At 39.8% G+C, this 13,966-nt stretch overlaps 1 protein-coding gene across 11 annotated transcripts in view; it reads left to right on the top strand.

Moving 5' to 3' along the window:
• HIVEP2 (HIVEP zinc finger 2) overlaps positions 1–11,038 on the top strand; it is a 195,617-nt gene extending 184,579 nt beyond the window's left edge. For all 11 annotated transcript variants that reach the window (XM_063707898.1, XM_019029863.3, XM_063707900.1 and 8 more), the window contains 3 exons: positions 883–984; positions 1,781–2,676; positions 8,576–11,038. In XM_063707898.1, the coding sequence (XP_063563968.1) occupies positions 883–984; positions 1,781–2,676; positions 8,576–9,400 (1,823 nt within the window). In that variant the 3' untranslated portion in view covers positions 9,401–11,038. The remainder of the gene's footprint in view (positions 1–882; positions 985–1,780; positions 2,677–8,575) is intronic.
• The last annotated feature ends 2,928 nt before the right edge of the window (positions 11,039–13,966 follow it).

The following is a 13,966-nucleotide window of genomic DNA, read 5'->3' as shown; positions in this document are numbered from 1 at the left end:
CTTCTATAGATCCTGGGTGAACGAGGATTGGAACAATGTTTTCAAAATTTCTCACATTTCATAAAGCAGTTATACAAGTTATATATATAATTTATATCCACACATGCATATACACATATAATTGTATATGCCATTATCGTTATAACGTATTCAGCATGAAACCTTTCTTTTTTGTTAGTGTGATAGGAGGCTGAAGATAAGTAAAGAGGGAATGTTGCTGCTCCAGAATTTTAGGAATTGCTGTCATAACTTTTGCTAACATATGCCAGACAGATAGATGCTAAATACTGGGAATAATGCTCCCTATGAGTAGTTAGCTAATTATTTGTATGGATCTTTCAGAGCACTGACAAGGTTGGCCCTCACATTAGTTTGTATGTATTTTTCTTCTGAACGGTGAAGATCCTTGGAGGTTACTCTGTACCTGATCAGTGCCAGAAGGTCAGGGGCCCAGGGGGTGTGTTGAGAATATTTCATTCTGAAGTATCTCTGAGGTGTGTGGCCAGATTGCGTTTCCTGTTTATGTGGAGTCCCAGGAGGCTGGTGCATTTAGGTACATATGAGGTCCCTTCTCAGGCAGAAAAGCCTGGGATTTCTAGTCTTGCTTGGAGCCTACTCTTGAAAAGATGTGAGCCTGGACTTCCACATATCTTCTAGAATAAAGAATATCTGAGATTGGGCCAAAGCTCTCAGGGATTGATATCTTCAAAGACCAGATTATTCTTCTTAAGATTGAAACAAGGGGTAGTGGGTAGAAACAAATCTGTGTTACATGATGAATTTAATAAAATTAGTTCATTTCACATTGAATTTGGAGCAGCTATCAGCAGTTGTTAATTTGATAACCAATTAATTCTCTCTTTTTTTTGCTACATTTTCAAGGAAACCTAACGAAGCATATGAAATCTAAAGCACACATGAAAAAATGCCTGGAATTGGGAGTCTCAATGACATCGGTGGATGATACAGAAACTGAGGAAGCAGGTGTGTATGTCATAAATGAGTTGACAGACCTCTTCATTATGCACAGTGGAGCTCTGTGGCTGAGGTGGTAAAATAAGTTTAGATATTTTTAAAAAGTGATCACTTTTCATTTTATTAAATACTAAATATAGAAAATAAAACTGACACATTGAATTGCTTGAAATCTACTGAGAAGAAATGCATTTCAGTTTTGGCTCTGAGGGCAAAAAAGGCCTTACTATGAAAATACTTATATTTAGAGCCTTCTATGAAGGGAATAGAATTGCACTTGCTTTGTGATAGCAAATTAGATTTTATGAGGCTTTTTGGGAAATTTGAAAAGCATTTTAATGTATTATTATTCAAGTTAAGAAGAAACCCAGTAGGAAAACAAATAAACAAGCAAACAAACATCATTAAGGTTGGCCAGACCTCCTGAGATACATCACTTAGACATACGTTTGTACCTGAGCTTGCAGAGACAGGTTGTTGCCTTTCTTTCTCCTCTAGCATCATAATTAACATTATCCATGCTCATTTGTTGAGGGTTTTCTGTGAGTGGGATGATGTCTGAGATATAAGGTCCTACTATGGAATCTTTCTTGTAAGTTGGGGATGAAAACAAATGGATATACAAGAAGATAGAATGAACGCAGGGTCACAGAGGTAAGTGCCTCATTTTATAGGCATTCTCAGACATAACTATCTATGGGCACTAGGGATTGGGAAAAGCGTTTAGAAAGAAATGAGGCTTAAATAAGATCCTAACCTTGACATTTGGATCTTGATCTCCATTATCTTTGTTTAATTGTTTCAGAAAATATGGAAGATTTGCACAAAGCAGCAGAGAAGCATAGCATGTCCAGCATTTCAACTGATCATCAGTTCTCAGATGCTGAGGAATCAGATGGTGAGGATGGAGATGATAATGATGATGATGATGAAGATGATGATGACTTTGACGACCAGGGAGATTTAACACCAAAAACAAGATCAAGAAGCACCAGTCCTCAGCCTCCTAGATTCTCCTCCTTGCCTGTGAATGTTGGCGCCGTACCCCACGGGGTTCCTTCAGATAGTTCTCTGGGACATTCTTCGTTGATCAGCTATTTGGTTACTTTGCCAAGTATTCGAGTTACTCAGCTTATGACACCCAGTGATTCATGTGAAGATACCCAGATGACAGAATACCAGAGGCTATTCCAGAGCAAAAGTACGGACTCAGAACCAGACAAAGACAGATTGGACATACCTAGTTGTATGGATGAGGAGTGCATGCTACCTTCAGAGCCAAGCTCCTCTCCCAGGGACTTCTCACCCTCAAGCCACCATTCCTCTCCAGGATATGATTCTTCACCCTGTCGAGATAATTCACCAAAGAGGTATCTGATACCCAAAGGAGATTTATCTCCCAGGAGACATTTATCACCTAGGAGAGATCTGTCACCCATGAGACATCTTTCACCAAGAAAGGAAGCTGCATTGAGAAGAGAGATGTCCCAAAGAGATGTTTCACCAAGAAGGCATTTGTCTCCAAGGAGGCCAGTGTCTCCTGGGAAAGATATCACAGCAAGAAGAGACCTCTCTCCTAGAAGAGAGAGAAGATACATGACCACAATAAGAGCGCCATCTCCCAGAAGGGCTTTATACCATAACCCACCATTGTCCATGGGACAGTATTTGCAAGCAGAGCCAATTGTATTGGGGCCTCCTGTAAGTATAATCCACTTTTCTTTCTAATACATAAGTGGAAGCACATTGGTCCTCCTGATAATGCACTGGTGTGAGATTTAGTAGAACATGGGTATCTGTCATGGGTGGAGTGAATCTGGCTAATGAAAATAGCGGGGAGACATTTTTGTCATATGCTATTGTCAGTAACATGGCTGTGGCATTACCTAAAGTGTAGTATTGCATCAGAGCAGCAGTGCATTCCCAGTGGGAACAGGTGAGGCCTTTCTGAAGGCTTTCTAAACTTAACTAATGATAGACATAAGCTGAAGCCTTTTTGTAAGTAAAAAAGATGAACCTTTAGAATGCCATGACTGCATGGACATACACTCACAGGGACATTTAGGCATCACTTATATAACTCATCACCAGGTAAGGATTCTGATTCAGCTGTTAACCTTACTTTCCAAAACTTTTATTTTTAAAATTTTTATTTTATTTATTTTTTTTGAGACAGGGTCTCACTCTTTCACCCAGGCTGGAGTGCAGTGGCACGACTTTGGCTCACTACAACCTCCGCCTCCCAGGTTGAAGCGATTCTCCCATCTCAGCCTCCCGAGAAGCTGGGACTACAGGCGTGTATCACCACACCTGGCTAATTTTTGTATTTATTGGTAGAGGCAGGGTTTCACCATGTTGGCCAGGCTGGTCTCGAACTCCTGAACTCAAGTGATCTGCCTGCCTCGGCCTCCCAAAGTGCTAGGATTACAGGCATGAGCCACTGTGCCTGGCCTCAAAAACTTCTTTTTTTAATAAACTCTACCTTGCCCATCGTGAGTGGACATGTGAAACTGGTCAGGGACAGGGAGAGGAGAGAATGACACACTCGACATGTTTATAAATCAAAGACATGAGCCTGTCTGCTTTTCTTGCCATTACTACTATCAAGTGCACTTGCTCAGTGGAAGCCTGGGCCCAAGGAGAATGGGAAATCAGGAGAGCTAAATGAGAATGTGCAGAGATTTCTATGATATGCCTTCATTATAAGTGAAGATAACAGTAACCACCATGGATTACATTTAAGCAGTAGGTTTAATACAAATTCATATAAAAGCACCTGTCCTGCCTAATTCCACGGCTCAGTAGACTGTGATGTCTCTCTCAGTTTGTGTAGGATTTTAAAAAATGAATAAAGCATGCACTTAGCATAGACAGAGGCATGATACCTTTGGAATCTGTCTGCCTTGAATGTGTTTTGATTTCCTGGTTTCTACTCTTTGTTGTACTCCCTTGCTCTGGATCTCTGTGTCAAGTGCATCAGCACCATCCTTCACAGCCAGAGGAGACACTGCCAGCTCCCAGCTCTGTTTTATCACTGCCCTGGCAGCCAATTTTCTCCCTCTCATCACCTTCCACCACCCTGAATCCTGAGCTCAGCCTGTCATTTTTTCACTTTAGGAAAGCTGCTGCATTCCTGTCCCCATCCCCAGCACCATCTTTTCACAAGTCTGGTACCAACTTCATCTTGATGAAGCAATTCCTGCAGAAACATGTATAGCAATTCGGATGTTGTTTACCAAGCTAACAAATTAGCAAGCTAATAAGAAAAAGAGATACATTTCCACAGGTTTTGGTGCCTTAGCAAAAGTAGGAAAAAGGGATCTTCTGCAGTTTATGCCATTGCAGCACGAATAGAGAACTGTAAATCTCCTGGATCATGGGATACCAAGTCTGGGATGACACATGCTTTCTCTGGTATACACGCAGTGATGCTGGCAGAGTGTGTTAGATGAGCCTCTCCCTGCCATCCCTGCAGCTTGTGTTCTAGCATTGGCCAGGTGGATTGAGAGTGTGGCATTTGTGAAACAGTGGTGCATGTTCAGTCAACTGCAAACATGCGATTCTTCAGTCAGAAAAAGTAAGCCTTTATTGCAAACATGCTGTGGTTGTAAAAATTTATAGCAACCCACAGTCAAGTTAGGCAAAGGAATTGGAAGAGTGGACTAAGGGAGTTCATCTGATTTTTAGATATATGCCCAGAAAGTTAGAGAGAGATGAGTTTTAGTAGTCACTGAGTTTGTACCAGTTTTTTGATGTGTTTCTGTTTTGTTTCATTTCTTTTTAAATATCTGATCATGGGTATTATTATTATTATTTCGAGATGTAGTCTCGCTCTGTCGCCAGGCTGGAGTGCAGTGGCACGACGTTGGCTCACTGCAACCTCCACCTCCTGGGTTCAAGCAATTCTCCTGCTTCAGCCTCCCAGGCAGCTGGGCCTATAGGCACGTGCCACCACACCCAGCTAATTTTTGTATTTTTAGTAGAAACGTGGTTTCACCATGTTGGCCAGGATGGTCTCGATTTCTTGACCTCATGATCCGCCTGCCTCGGCCTCCCAAAGTGCTGGGATTACAGGTGTGAGCCACCGCACCTGGCTGATCATGGGTATATTTCATAGTGTTATTAAACTTTATCATTTATGATGCTTTTGGCCTGTTACCCAGTTTAATTCTCTTTAGAGGAGGTATAGCCTGCTGCATTGTTCACATGGTATGAGGGAACAGATCTGGGAATCCTCCCTGATGTAGGGACAGTTCGTCCCAAGCACCGCCCACTTTATGCTTTCTCACACCACAGGACACTGACTGTGGTGTGAAGGGACCTTACAGCCCAGTCATATTCTGGCTGCGTTTGGAGTAATGGTGATCATAGCCAACACAGGTTTGGAAGAAATGAATGAATTCAAATGCAGATTATGTTAAGTGTATGTGCATATATATGTATACACACATATACACATATGTACAAATGTACCTACACAGACATCTGTGTATACATCTATATACCAGTTCTATTACCCCACTCATCTCTTCAACAGTGTGGCAGTAAGGAGCTCTAGACACAAATGATGAGAAGGAGGTAGAAGAGCAAGAGACTTCCTGCTACCCTGTCGTTTTTGCCCCAGTGCCCCTGTTAGTTTTAATTTTAAGATAGATGGATGGATGGACGGATAGATAGATAGATAGATAGATAGATAGATAGATAGATAGATAGATAGATAGATAGATAGATAGATAAGGTGTCTTTTATCCATTTATTCAGTATTTACTGAATTTTTGAGGGTTTACTACGCATGGTTCGAGGTTGAGGATGAAATAATATTATGGCTGTGGCCTTATCTTTTTTTTTTGATAAATAAATTTCCTTTTCCATTTTAAAGTTTTTGTAGATAGGTAGCAGGAAGAGAAACAAAGGTGTGTCCAGGCCCTCAGTATGTAGTGTAGATGAAGATTGTGTCTAGGGAAACAGTCAACATTCATTCCTATCCCTTGTTATCTGTGTGATCTTGGGCAAGTCACTTAACCTCTTGACCACAGTTTTTTAATTTGTTTCTGGCAGCCAGGGAGGTGGCCCATGCAGATTTTTGTTCCTGAAAGAACGTGCCATTCAGCTGTAAGGAATGTAGTGGGCAGACAGCCTCCTGCTGGCACGTCAGCACCTTCAGGACAGGACTGTTTTTAAGCCAAGGCCATGCTCTCCCTGCAGCCCCAGCCAGTGACTGAGCACAAATGGGTCACTTCTCCTTCTCTGCTCCCTGCTGCCCCCAAGGAGGATCTTGCTCTTCTATCTCCCTCTCATCTTTTGCATCTAGAGGTCCCTACTGCCATACTGTTGAAGAGATGCGTAGGGTAATAGATCTGGTACATGGCGTATAGATGTATATATAGATATCTGTGTATGTACATTTGTACGTATGTGTATATGTGTCTATACATACATATGCACTTAACATAATCTACATTTGAATTCACTATTTGTTTTTCCACGACAAAATTTTCTTACTGAGATTTAAGTAAGATGGAAGTTTGTCCACCACGTTTATAAGGCCCAAATTGCAAAACAATAAGATTGCAAATGGAGTAAAAACCAAAGTAGAGAAAACTTATTGGGAGTTTCTTTGGAGGATGAAGAAGGGGTGAATGAGAGGAGAGAGGATGTGTAGAAATGCCTGGTGGGGCTTGGAGCAGTGGAAATGGCCACATGGTAGAAATTCTACTTGTACACGTAGCTCTGTGGTTAAAATCAGTGAAGGGCTGAATTTGAAACTTTCATTAGTAGCACTAATAAGATTTTATTGGATTTAGAACATGCTGAGTATTATTGTAGTTTTAGAGGACAATTCGTGACTCCATTTGTCAGCCTGGATTTGGGGATCTCAAGTCAGTTTACGTAATGGGACATCTCTCTCTCTCTCTCTCTGACTTCTGTTCCACTTCCTTGGTTTCCCCACAGATCCACATTCTGACTGGTTGTATGCAATGGAGGTCATGGAATAGCAGCCAGAAGTAAAACCGAAAAATAACCAAGCTCGGTTTTATTTTAAACTTTGAATCTGTGATTGCTGTGATTAAAAGAAAACATACTTGATTATCTTCAAAGATTGTTACTGTAGGCATTACAGGTCTTCCTCCCAAACTGGTGTTTGATGAAGGAGACATGCCTTTTCCAACCTGATTAAATGCAAGGGGGATTTTGTCTATGTGCAGAATTTAAATGATTCTCATACCATAAAATTCCCACCTTTCCCAGCTTATGAGGTCGTGGTAATGATAGTGTTAATGATTGCACCATTTCACTCATACTTTCAGGAGAACCCGTGTTTCCAGCTTGCGTATGATATATCACAGAGAAGGGTAAGGGCTAAGCGTCTTAGAGAGTAGCAGAAATCATAATCTAGATAGAACTGGATGAATCTTTAATGCTACAGAGCATACCTTGAGTTTTAGAACTGAAACTCTTGAAATAGAACAGTTTCCTTGGCTCTATCCTGGACTACTACCATACTGTACGGGTTTATATCTATCTATCTATCTTTGGTTCTCAAAAAATAGAAAAATAAATGAAGTCCTTTTTAGATGACAATCCATTAAAGAATGAATCACAGTAATTAAAATATGATAATATTAAAACCTGATAATCTGACAATCTAAGTTGTATTTCACTACAGAATCAGTATAGAAAATAAATTCTCCATTTTCAGGACTAGGACTATGAAATCTGAAATTCTGGCTGAACATTTTAAGCATCCTTAATTCATTGATTGCCAAGAAGATATTGAGGTGGAAATGATAATATAAACAAAAGAATTAAGATGTAGTCATCTTTGGTTCACAGTATAGAGTTGAATATAAGTTGTTAACTGTCTGAAATAATGTTAATTACTTCTATGATGGATAGTTTCCTTTAAAAAATTATTATTGATGTAAGACTTAAATGGACTTGGTTTGTTATTGGATGGAGAAGCTGGCCTTCTGCATTGAGTATCTCTTAGCAGGAATGCATTACTTTAGACCAATGTCTTAAACACACTGGAGGAAACAGTTTGTGGATCCTCACCACCATTTTGTCATCTGTTCTGTGGAAAACTTTTTTAAAAAGCCAATTTGCAGACTTGTCATTCCAATTATATACTCATCAACACTTAAGAAAAATATTAAAAATCTGTCCAGTATAGCAACAGATGGTAATCTTTTTATTTCCTTTTGAATTAAAAAAAATATTATTAATGTTTATTAGTGTTTTTTGCTCAGTAAACTTTTTTTTGCCAATTATCCATTAATTTCTTTTCATTATCTCTTGTGAAAAAAAGAGCTGAAATGTGTCTCTGTACCCAATGGAAAACACCCTGACTGCTTTATCACCTTGCTGTTTAAAAACAAAAGCAACTTTTCACAGGCCGACACCTTTATTCAAGGATTATAAAAGACAACAGAGAAATCTCTTTTGTCTTGAAATAGGAAAACTTGATCAAAGAATTAGGTATTGAAGCCTCTCTAGGTAGTGAATGCGTGAATGGGTGAGTGAATGAATCCAATAGCTTGACCTAAGAATGAAGCGTAGCAGGCTCTGAATTTTGTGCTCTCTTTGTTTCTCTGCGCAGAATTTAAGAAGAGGATTACCTCAGGTTCCTTACTTCAGTCTCTATGGAGACCAAGAAGGTGCTTATGAACATCCAGGCTCCAGCCTTTTCCCTGAGGGTCCTAATGACTATGTCTTCAGTCATCTTCCACTCCACTCTCAGCAACAAGTGCGAGCCCCTATCCCCATGGTGCCCGTTGGTGGGATCCAGATGGTTCACTCCATGCCGCCAGCCCTTTCCAGTTTACATCCTTCACCCACATTGCCCCTGCCAATGGAGGGCTTTGAGGAGAAGAAAGGCGCGTCAGGGGAGTCCTTCTCCAAGGACCCCTATGTGCTTTCTAAGCAGCATGAGAAGCGAGGTCCTCACGCTTTGCAGTCATCTGGTCCCCCTAGCACTCCCTCCTCTCCTCGGCTATTGATGAAACAGAGCACTTCGGAAGACAGCCTAAACGCAACAGAGCGGGAACAGGAGGAAAATATACAGACCTGTACAAAAGCCATTGCCTCTCTCCGGATTGCCACGGAAGAGGCAGCTCTGCTCGGGCCAGATCAGCCAGTGCGGGTGCAGGAGCCCCACCAGAACCCCCTGGGAAGTGCACATGTTAGCATTAGACACTTTAGTAGACCTGAGCCAGGTCAGCCCTGTACCTCAGCCACCCACCCTGACTTGCATGATGGTGAAAAGGACAATTTTGGTACATCACAGACTCCATTAGCTCACTCCACGTTTTACAGCAAGAGTTGTGTGGATGACAAGCAGTTGGACTTTCACAGCAGCAAGGAATTATCTTCAAGCACAGAGGAAAGCAAAGATCCTTCATCAGAAAAGAGTCAGCTACATTGATCTATGATGCATGGAGACTTTCATTTCCACATTTTCCCATTTTTTTGTTTTTGTTTTTCTAGAAATGGAGGTAATCCAGTTTATAGCATGCCTGTCCTAAGTTACAGTAGTTTGCTATTATATATACTTTTGTTATATCAAAAGAATTAGGTAAATTAACAAGTCATCATGAGCCTGACCAAAACAAAATTTGAAATTAACCTATTGGGTCTGGTACTTTTAAAATTGTACAGATGTTTGTGCCTTTTCTTTACTTTGCTTATATTCTTATAAGCATTTTTTAGCAGTAATTTGTACATATTTTAGAATTTGTGTATCTGCTTTGTAATAAATGTAATTTCTTTCCTTTTTTGGACACTTGGATCTAAATGATGTAAAGCAAAACAGCATCAATATATATGTGAGGTTGCACTAAAACATATTTTTATATGATTAAAACTGAACAGCTTTTATGTACAGCTCTGATTCTGTAATACTAATATTTATTTACTTTGTTTCATAAATTGTACATTTTTTCTTAATGTTGTGGATTGCTTTTCTATGTGAAGCATGGGATTTACTGTTGCGTAACTAGAACAAAAATGTACATTGTAAACAAGATATTTAAACTAGAGTATCTTATTCTGCACTTACGCATTAGTTAAAAAAAGATAAAGGATGTATCAGTCAGTTCTTAACTCTTGTATATTTTTTTGTCTCTTGTTTGCTGGATTGACTATAACTTAAGTGCTGATTGTGATTTTAAAATGATAGTACCGTAAAGCATTAAAGTAAACAATGTGCTATTGTGAGTTTTTTCAAAGCTTTATAAATCAGTTATAAATAATATTAAAAGTATTTGGTCTTATGTGAACATGTTGATCTATATACTCATCTAAAAATATGGGAAAACATTCCACCCCATGTAAATATGTACAAGTGCATCACTGGTACAATTTTATGTAACTCAGTTGGACACTAGGTTGCCACAGACCTATGCTAGGTGTCTTTAAAAAATTAAGGTGACAAAGCACATGGGACTGTGTAGAGCTTGGTTATCGGCCGGCCCGGTGGCTTGGCAGGCAGTGCTGTGCGCTGCTCATGGAGAAGACCTGGGCTTAGCAATCTCCTTAGTTCTTGCTACACAGGATGGTGACTGGAACTAAGGCTACACAGAGGGTCGCACTTGGACTCTGAGGGTTGGGTGTGGAAGGGGGAAAAGGGGATGGAGACCTGCTCCCCAGCTCTTCCTGTCAGCCAGTTTACATGGGAACAGGGTTAACATCTGTGTTAGGGGAGGTCACCTTACCCTTTTTCATAGGGGAAGAGTGTCACACTCCTGGCTATCTCAGGGGGAATGGGGAAAAGAATCTTTCAAGGGCAAAGAACTCGTGGGAGGATGTCTGTTGTATGTAATACTCACAATGGCTTTTGGTTAGTGTTGAAGGTGGGAAGAGCCTTTGTAGGACCAGAGGAGTGAAAGAGAGGGAGGGGTACAGCAACATGTGCACAGGCACGCACATGTGTGCACGCACACATACAATCTGGGTTATCTTTGTGCTATATAGTGGATTATAATTCTGTGAAACCAAGTTTGTATATTGAATTACATTAAGGAGTGTTCTTTAAAAAGAGAAATAAATATACAATTACATGCTTGAGGTGTCTAGTTCTTATGTGTTGCTTTACATTTTAATTTCCCAATTTTGTTTCTAAAGTAATTTTGATACTAGCAACATACCATCTGTGCTTTTAATTGCTAGGCTCTGCCCATCCTGAGTGTGAATACTTTTAACAAGTGAGAAGACAGTCATTGGCTTCCATAGATTATCTGATTAGAACAGATAGTGGTCACCAAGGTGTGGGCCCTAGGAATAGACTTATCCAAACCTCAGCATGGGCCTGGGCAGCATACGTTGCATCTGAACAGATTCATGAATAAAGCAAATTATCATTTTTCCTCTGCCTCTCTTGCAGTATACATACTTATCTGAAATTCCACTGGGGAAACCTCTTCTTTCTTTTTGCTAAGGTGGCTGAAGCTAAGAATCAACTAAAATATATCAGAAGATACCCACAAATCACAGTTCTTTTATTAGAATGAGTAGAATCTTTTTAATAATAAGAGCAGAAGCTCATTAAAAGTCAAAACCTATTAGTATATCCACTATAAAAATCTCAAATTTGTGGATTTACAATGTACCTATTTGCTTTTATGAGCCAGACTGTCTTTTTAAACTGTGTTTTACAAAGGTGAATTAAAGGTCAACACAGACACTCTAATATCTGTCTCTTACCAAGAAGAATCTTTTGATTATGTAGGGTGATTTGTGTGTCATATTCCTCATTGATGTGTGCGCGCGCGCGCGTGTGTGTGTGTGTGTGTTGGTGATCCCAGGCCAAATCAAATTACTCTGTTTCCTCCTCTACCTAATTCATCACTCATTTATTCAGTCATTCATTCATTCATAAAAGTTATTGAGTGCCAACTATGAACTGGGTACGATAGTGGGCATTTATTTTTATTTTTATTTATTTATTTATTTATTTGAGAGAGAGTCTTACTGCAGGCCAGGTTGGAGTGCAGTGGTGCTATCTCAGCTCACTGCAACCTCTGCCTCCCAGGTTCAAGTGATTCTCCCATCTCAGCATCCTGAGTAGCTGGGTCTACAGTTGCATGCCACCATGGCTAATTTTTGCATTTTTAGTAGAGACAGGGTTTCACCATGTTGGCCAGGCTGGTCTCAAACACCTGGCCTCAAGTGATCTGCCTGCCTCAGTCTTCTAAAGTGCTGGGGTTACAGGTGCGAACCCAATGCTCCCAGCCTGGTGGTGGGCATTTGGAATTAATAAAGAGTATCCGTGCCACCAAGGAGCTCAAGTAAATAGGAAAGACATATATGTATATATAGGAAAGACATATACATATATATGTATATAGGGAGATATATATATATTTATCTCCCATAAAGGGAGAGAGAAATCATCCTGGAGAGAGCAATCATCCTGCTGAGAATGAAGAAAGGCTTCATCACAGAGGTAGCCTTAGAACAGATCCTTGAAACAATAAATTGACTAATTCATTCAACATAGCTTTTCATCACCTACGTTGGAGTACTCTTGTGTGCGCTAGGTGTCCAATATGGCACAAAACAGATAAAGTCCTTGCCTTAATGGAGTTTATATTCTAGAGGAGAGGGCAATATAAAAAATTAGTGGGAAAACGCATATTAGATGATCTGAGATGTGTAAAAAGCAAGATGTAGCTGGCACCCTAGGTATGTGGCAAGGTAGTACATGGTTAAGCTAGAAACACATATCAAAGTCCAATTTCCTAATCCAGCCTACAGGTCTGGCCCTGTAAGCAATGGAGAACCAAGGAAGGATTAAAGCAATAAAGTGGCCTTGCTATTGTTGTCGTTATCATTATTTTGGGAAAAATAAAATACTGTGGCACCAGTGAAGATAAGGGAAATAAAAGCAGCAACAATCCAAACAAATGATGGAGACCTGGAGAAAGAAGGGACAGTTTTGCTTAATGAAGAGGAATGGCTGATAGCTAGACTGATTTGGTGCTGGGATGAAAGAGATGGAGAAGTTAAAGATGATGAGTTTTTAACCTGGACAATAGAATGAGGGTGGCATTATTCAGCCACAAAAGAGAGTGGATTTGTACAGAATGCTGGTAAAGAGATGAGCTTTCCTTAGCAGTTCTGAAGGAGTTCAACCTCAATCAAGAGAGGCCAGAGCTGGAGACTGGTTTGTCAGTTCTTTTTTTTCATCATAGCTGAGAGCATGAATTGGATGAAATTCCTCAGGGTATATAAAGGGGTAGAAGAGGAAGTTTGAGGGTTTCCAAAGGTAGACAAAGAACATAGCGGCGAGCAAAGGTATACTTCACAGGACAGCACATCTCATCTGCTGAGCCTTAGTGATACAAAATTGTTTAATATTTTTGAGAACTTGATTTTCAATATATTCCCCAAGATAATTTCTAGAAAACAAAACTTTTAGAACATCATTTTCTGAGAAAAAATCAACTGCATTTGTGGAATTATTTACTATTAGTTACTATTTCCTTAGTAGCATAATAGTAGCTTCATTATTAAATAATAAATTAGAGGTTATTAAATTAACTTGTCATTTACAAATATCTTTTCCAAAACCTGTAGTCTAGAGAAGTTAGGTGAAGTTTTCAAGGACAAATAGGTGGTTCATTACAGAATCAAGGCTAAAAATGAGCTCCCACCTCTTTGTCCAGGTTTGCTTAAAGAACAGTTTCTCATTATTTATGCTCTTCTCACTTAGATTAAGATTACAATCACGATAACGTACTGTGAAAGTTGTTGGGTTGAATGGGCTCAGAATCATACAAAAACAACAAAGCTTATTTCTGCCCTGGAAATGGTCTTTGTTAGTTTAAAATATATTACTAAATATGGTGGCATCTACTTTGCCACAGTACAGTATTTTTTTCCCAGGGGCAATTTGACATTATACAGAGCATCAGCTCCCATTCATTTCCGAGTGTAGAAAAACATATGCTTACCCAGACTTTATATGCAACAATAAACCAGCTTGGCTATG

This window comes from Gorilla gorilla, chromosome 5 (genome assembly GCF_029281585.2).
Source record: "Gorilla gorilla gorilla isolate KB3781 chromosome 5, NHGRI_mGorGor1-v2.1_pri, whole genome shotgun sequence".
NCBI lineage: Eukaryota > Metazoa > Chordata > Mammalia > Primates > Hominidae > Gorilla > Gorilla gorilla.
The sequence above is the reverse complement of the archived record's forward strand: the minus strand, read 5'-3'. Positions and strand labels throughout refer to the sequence as shown.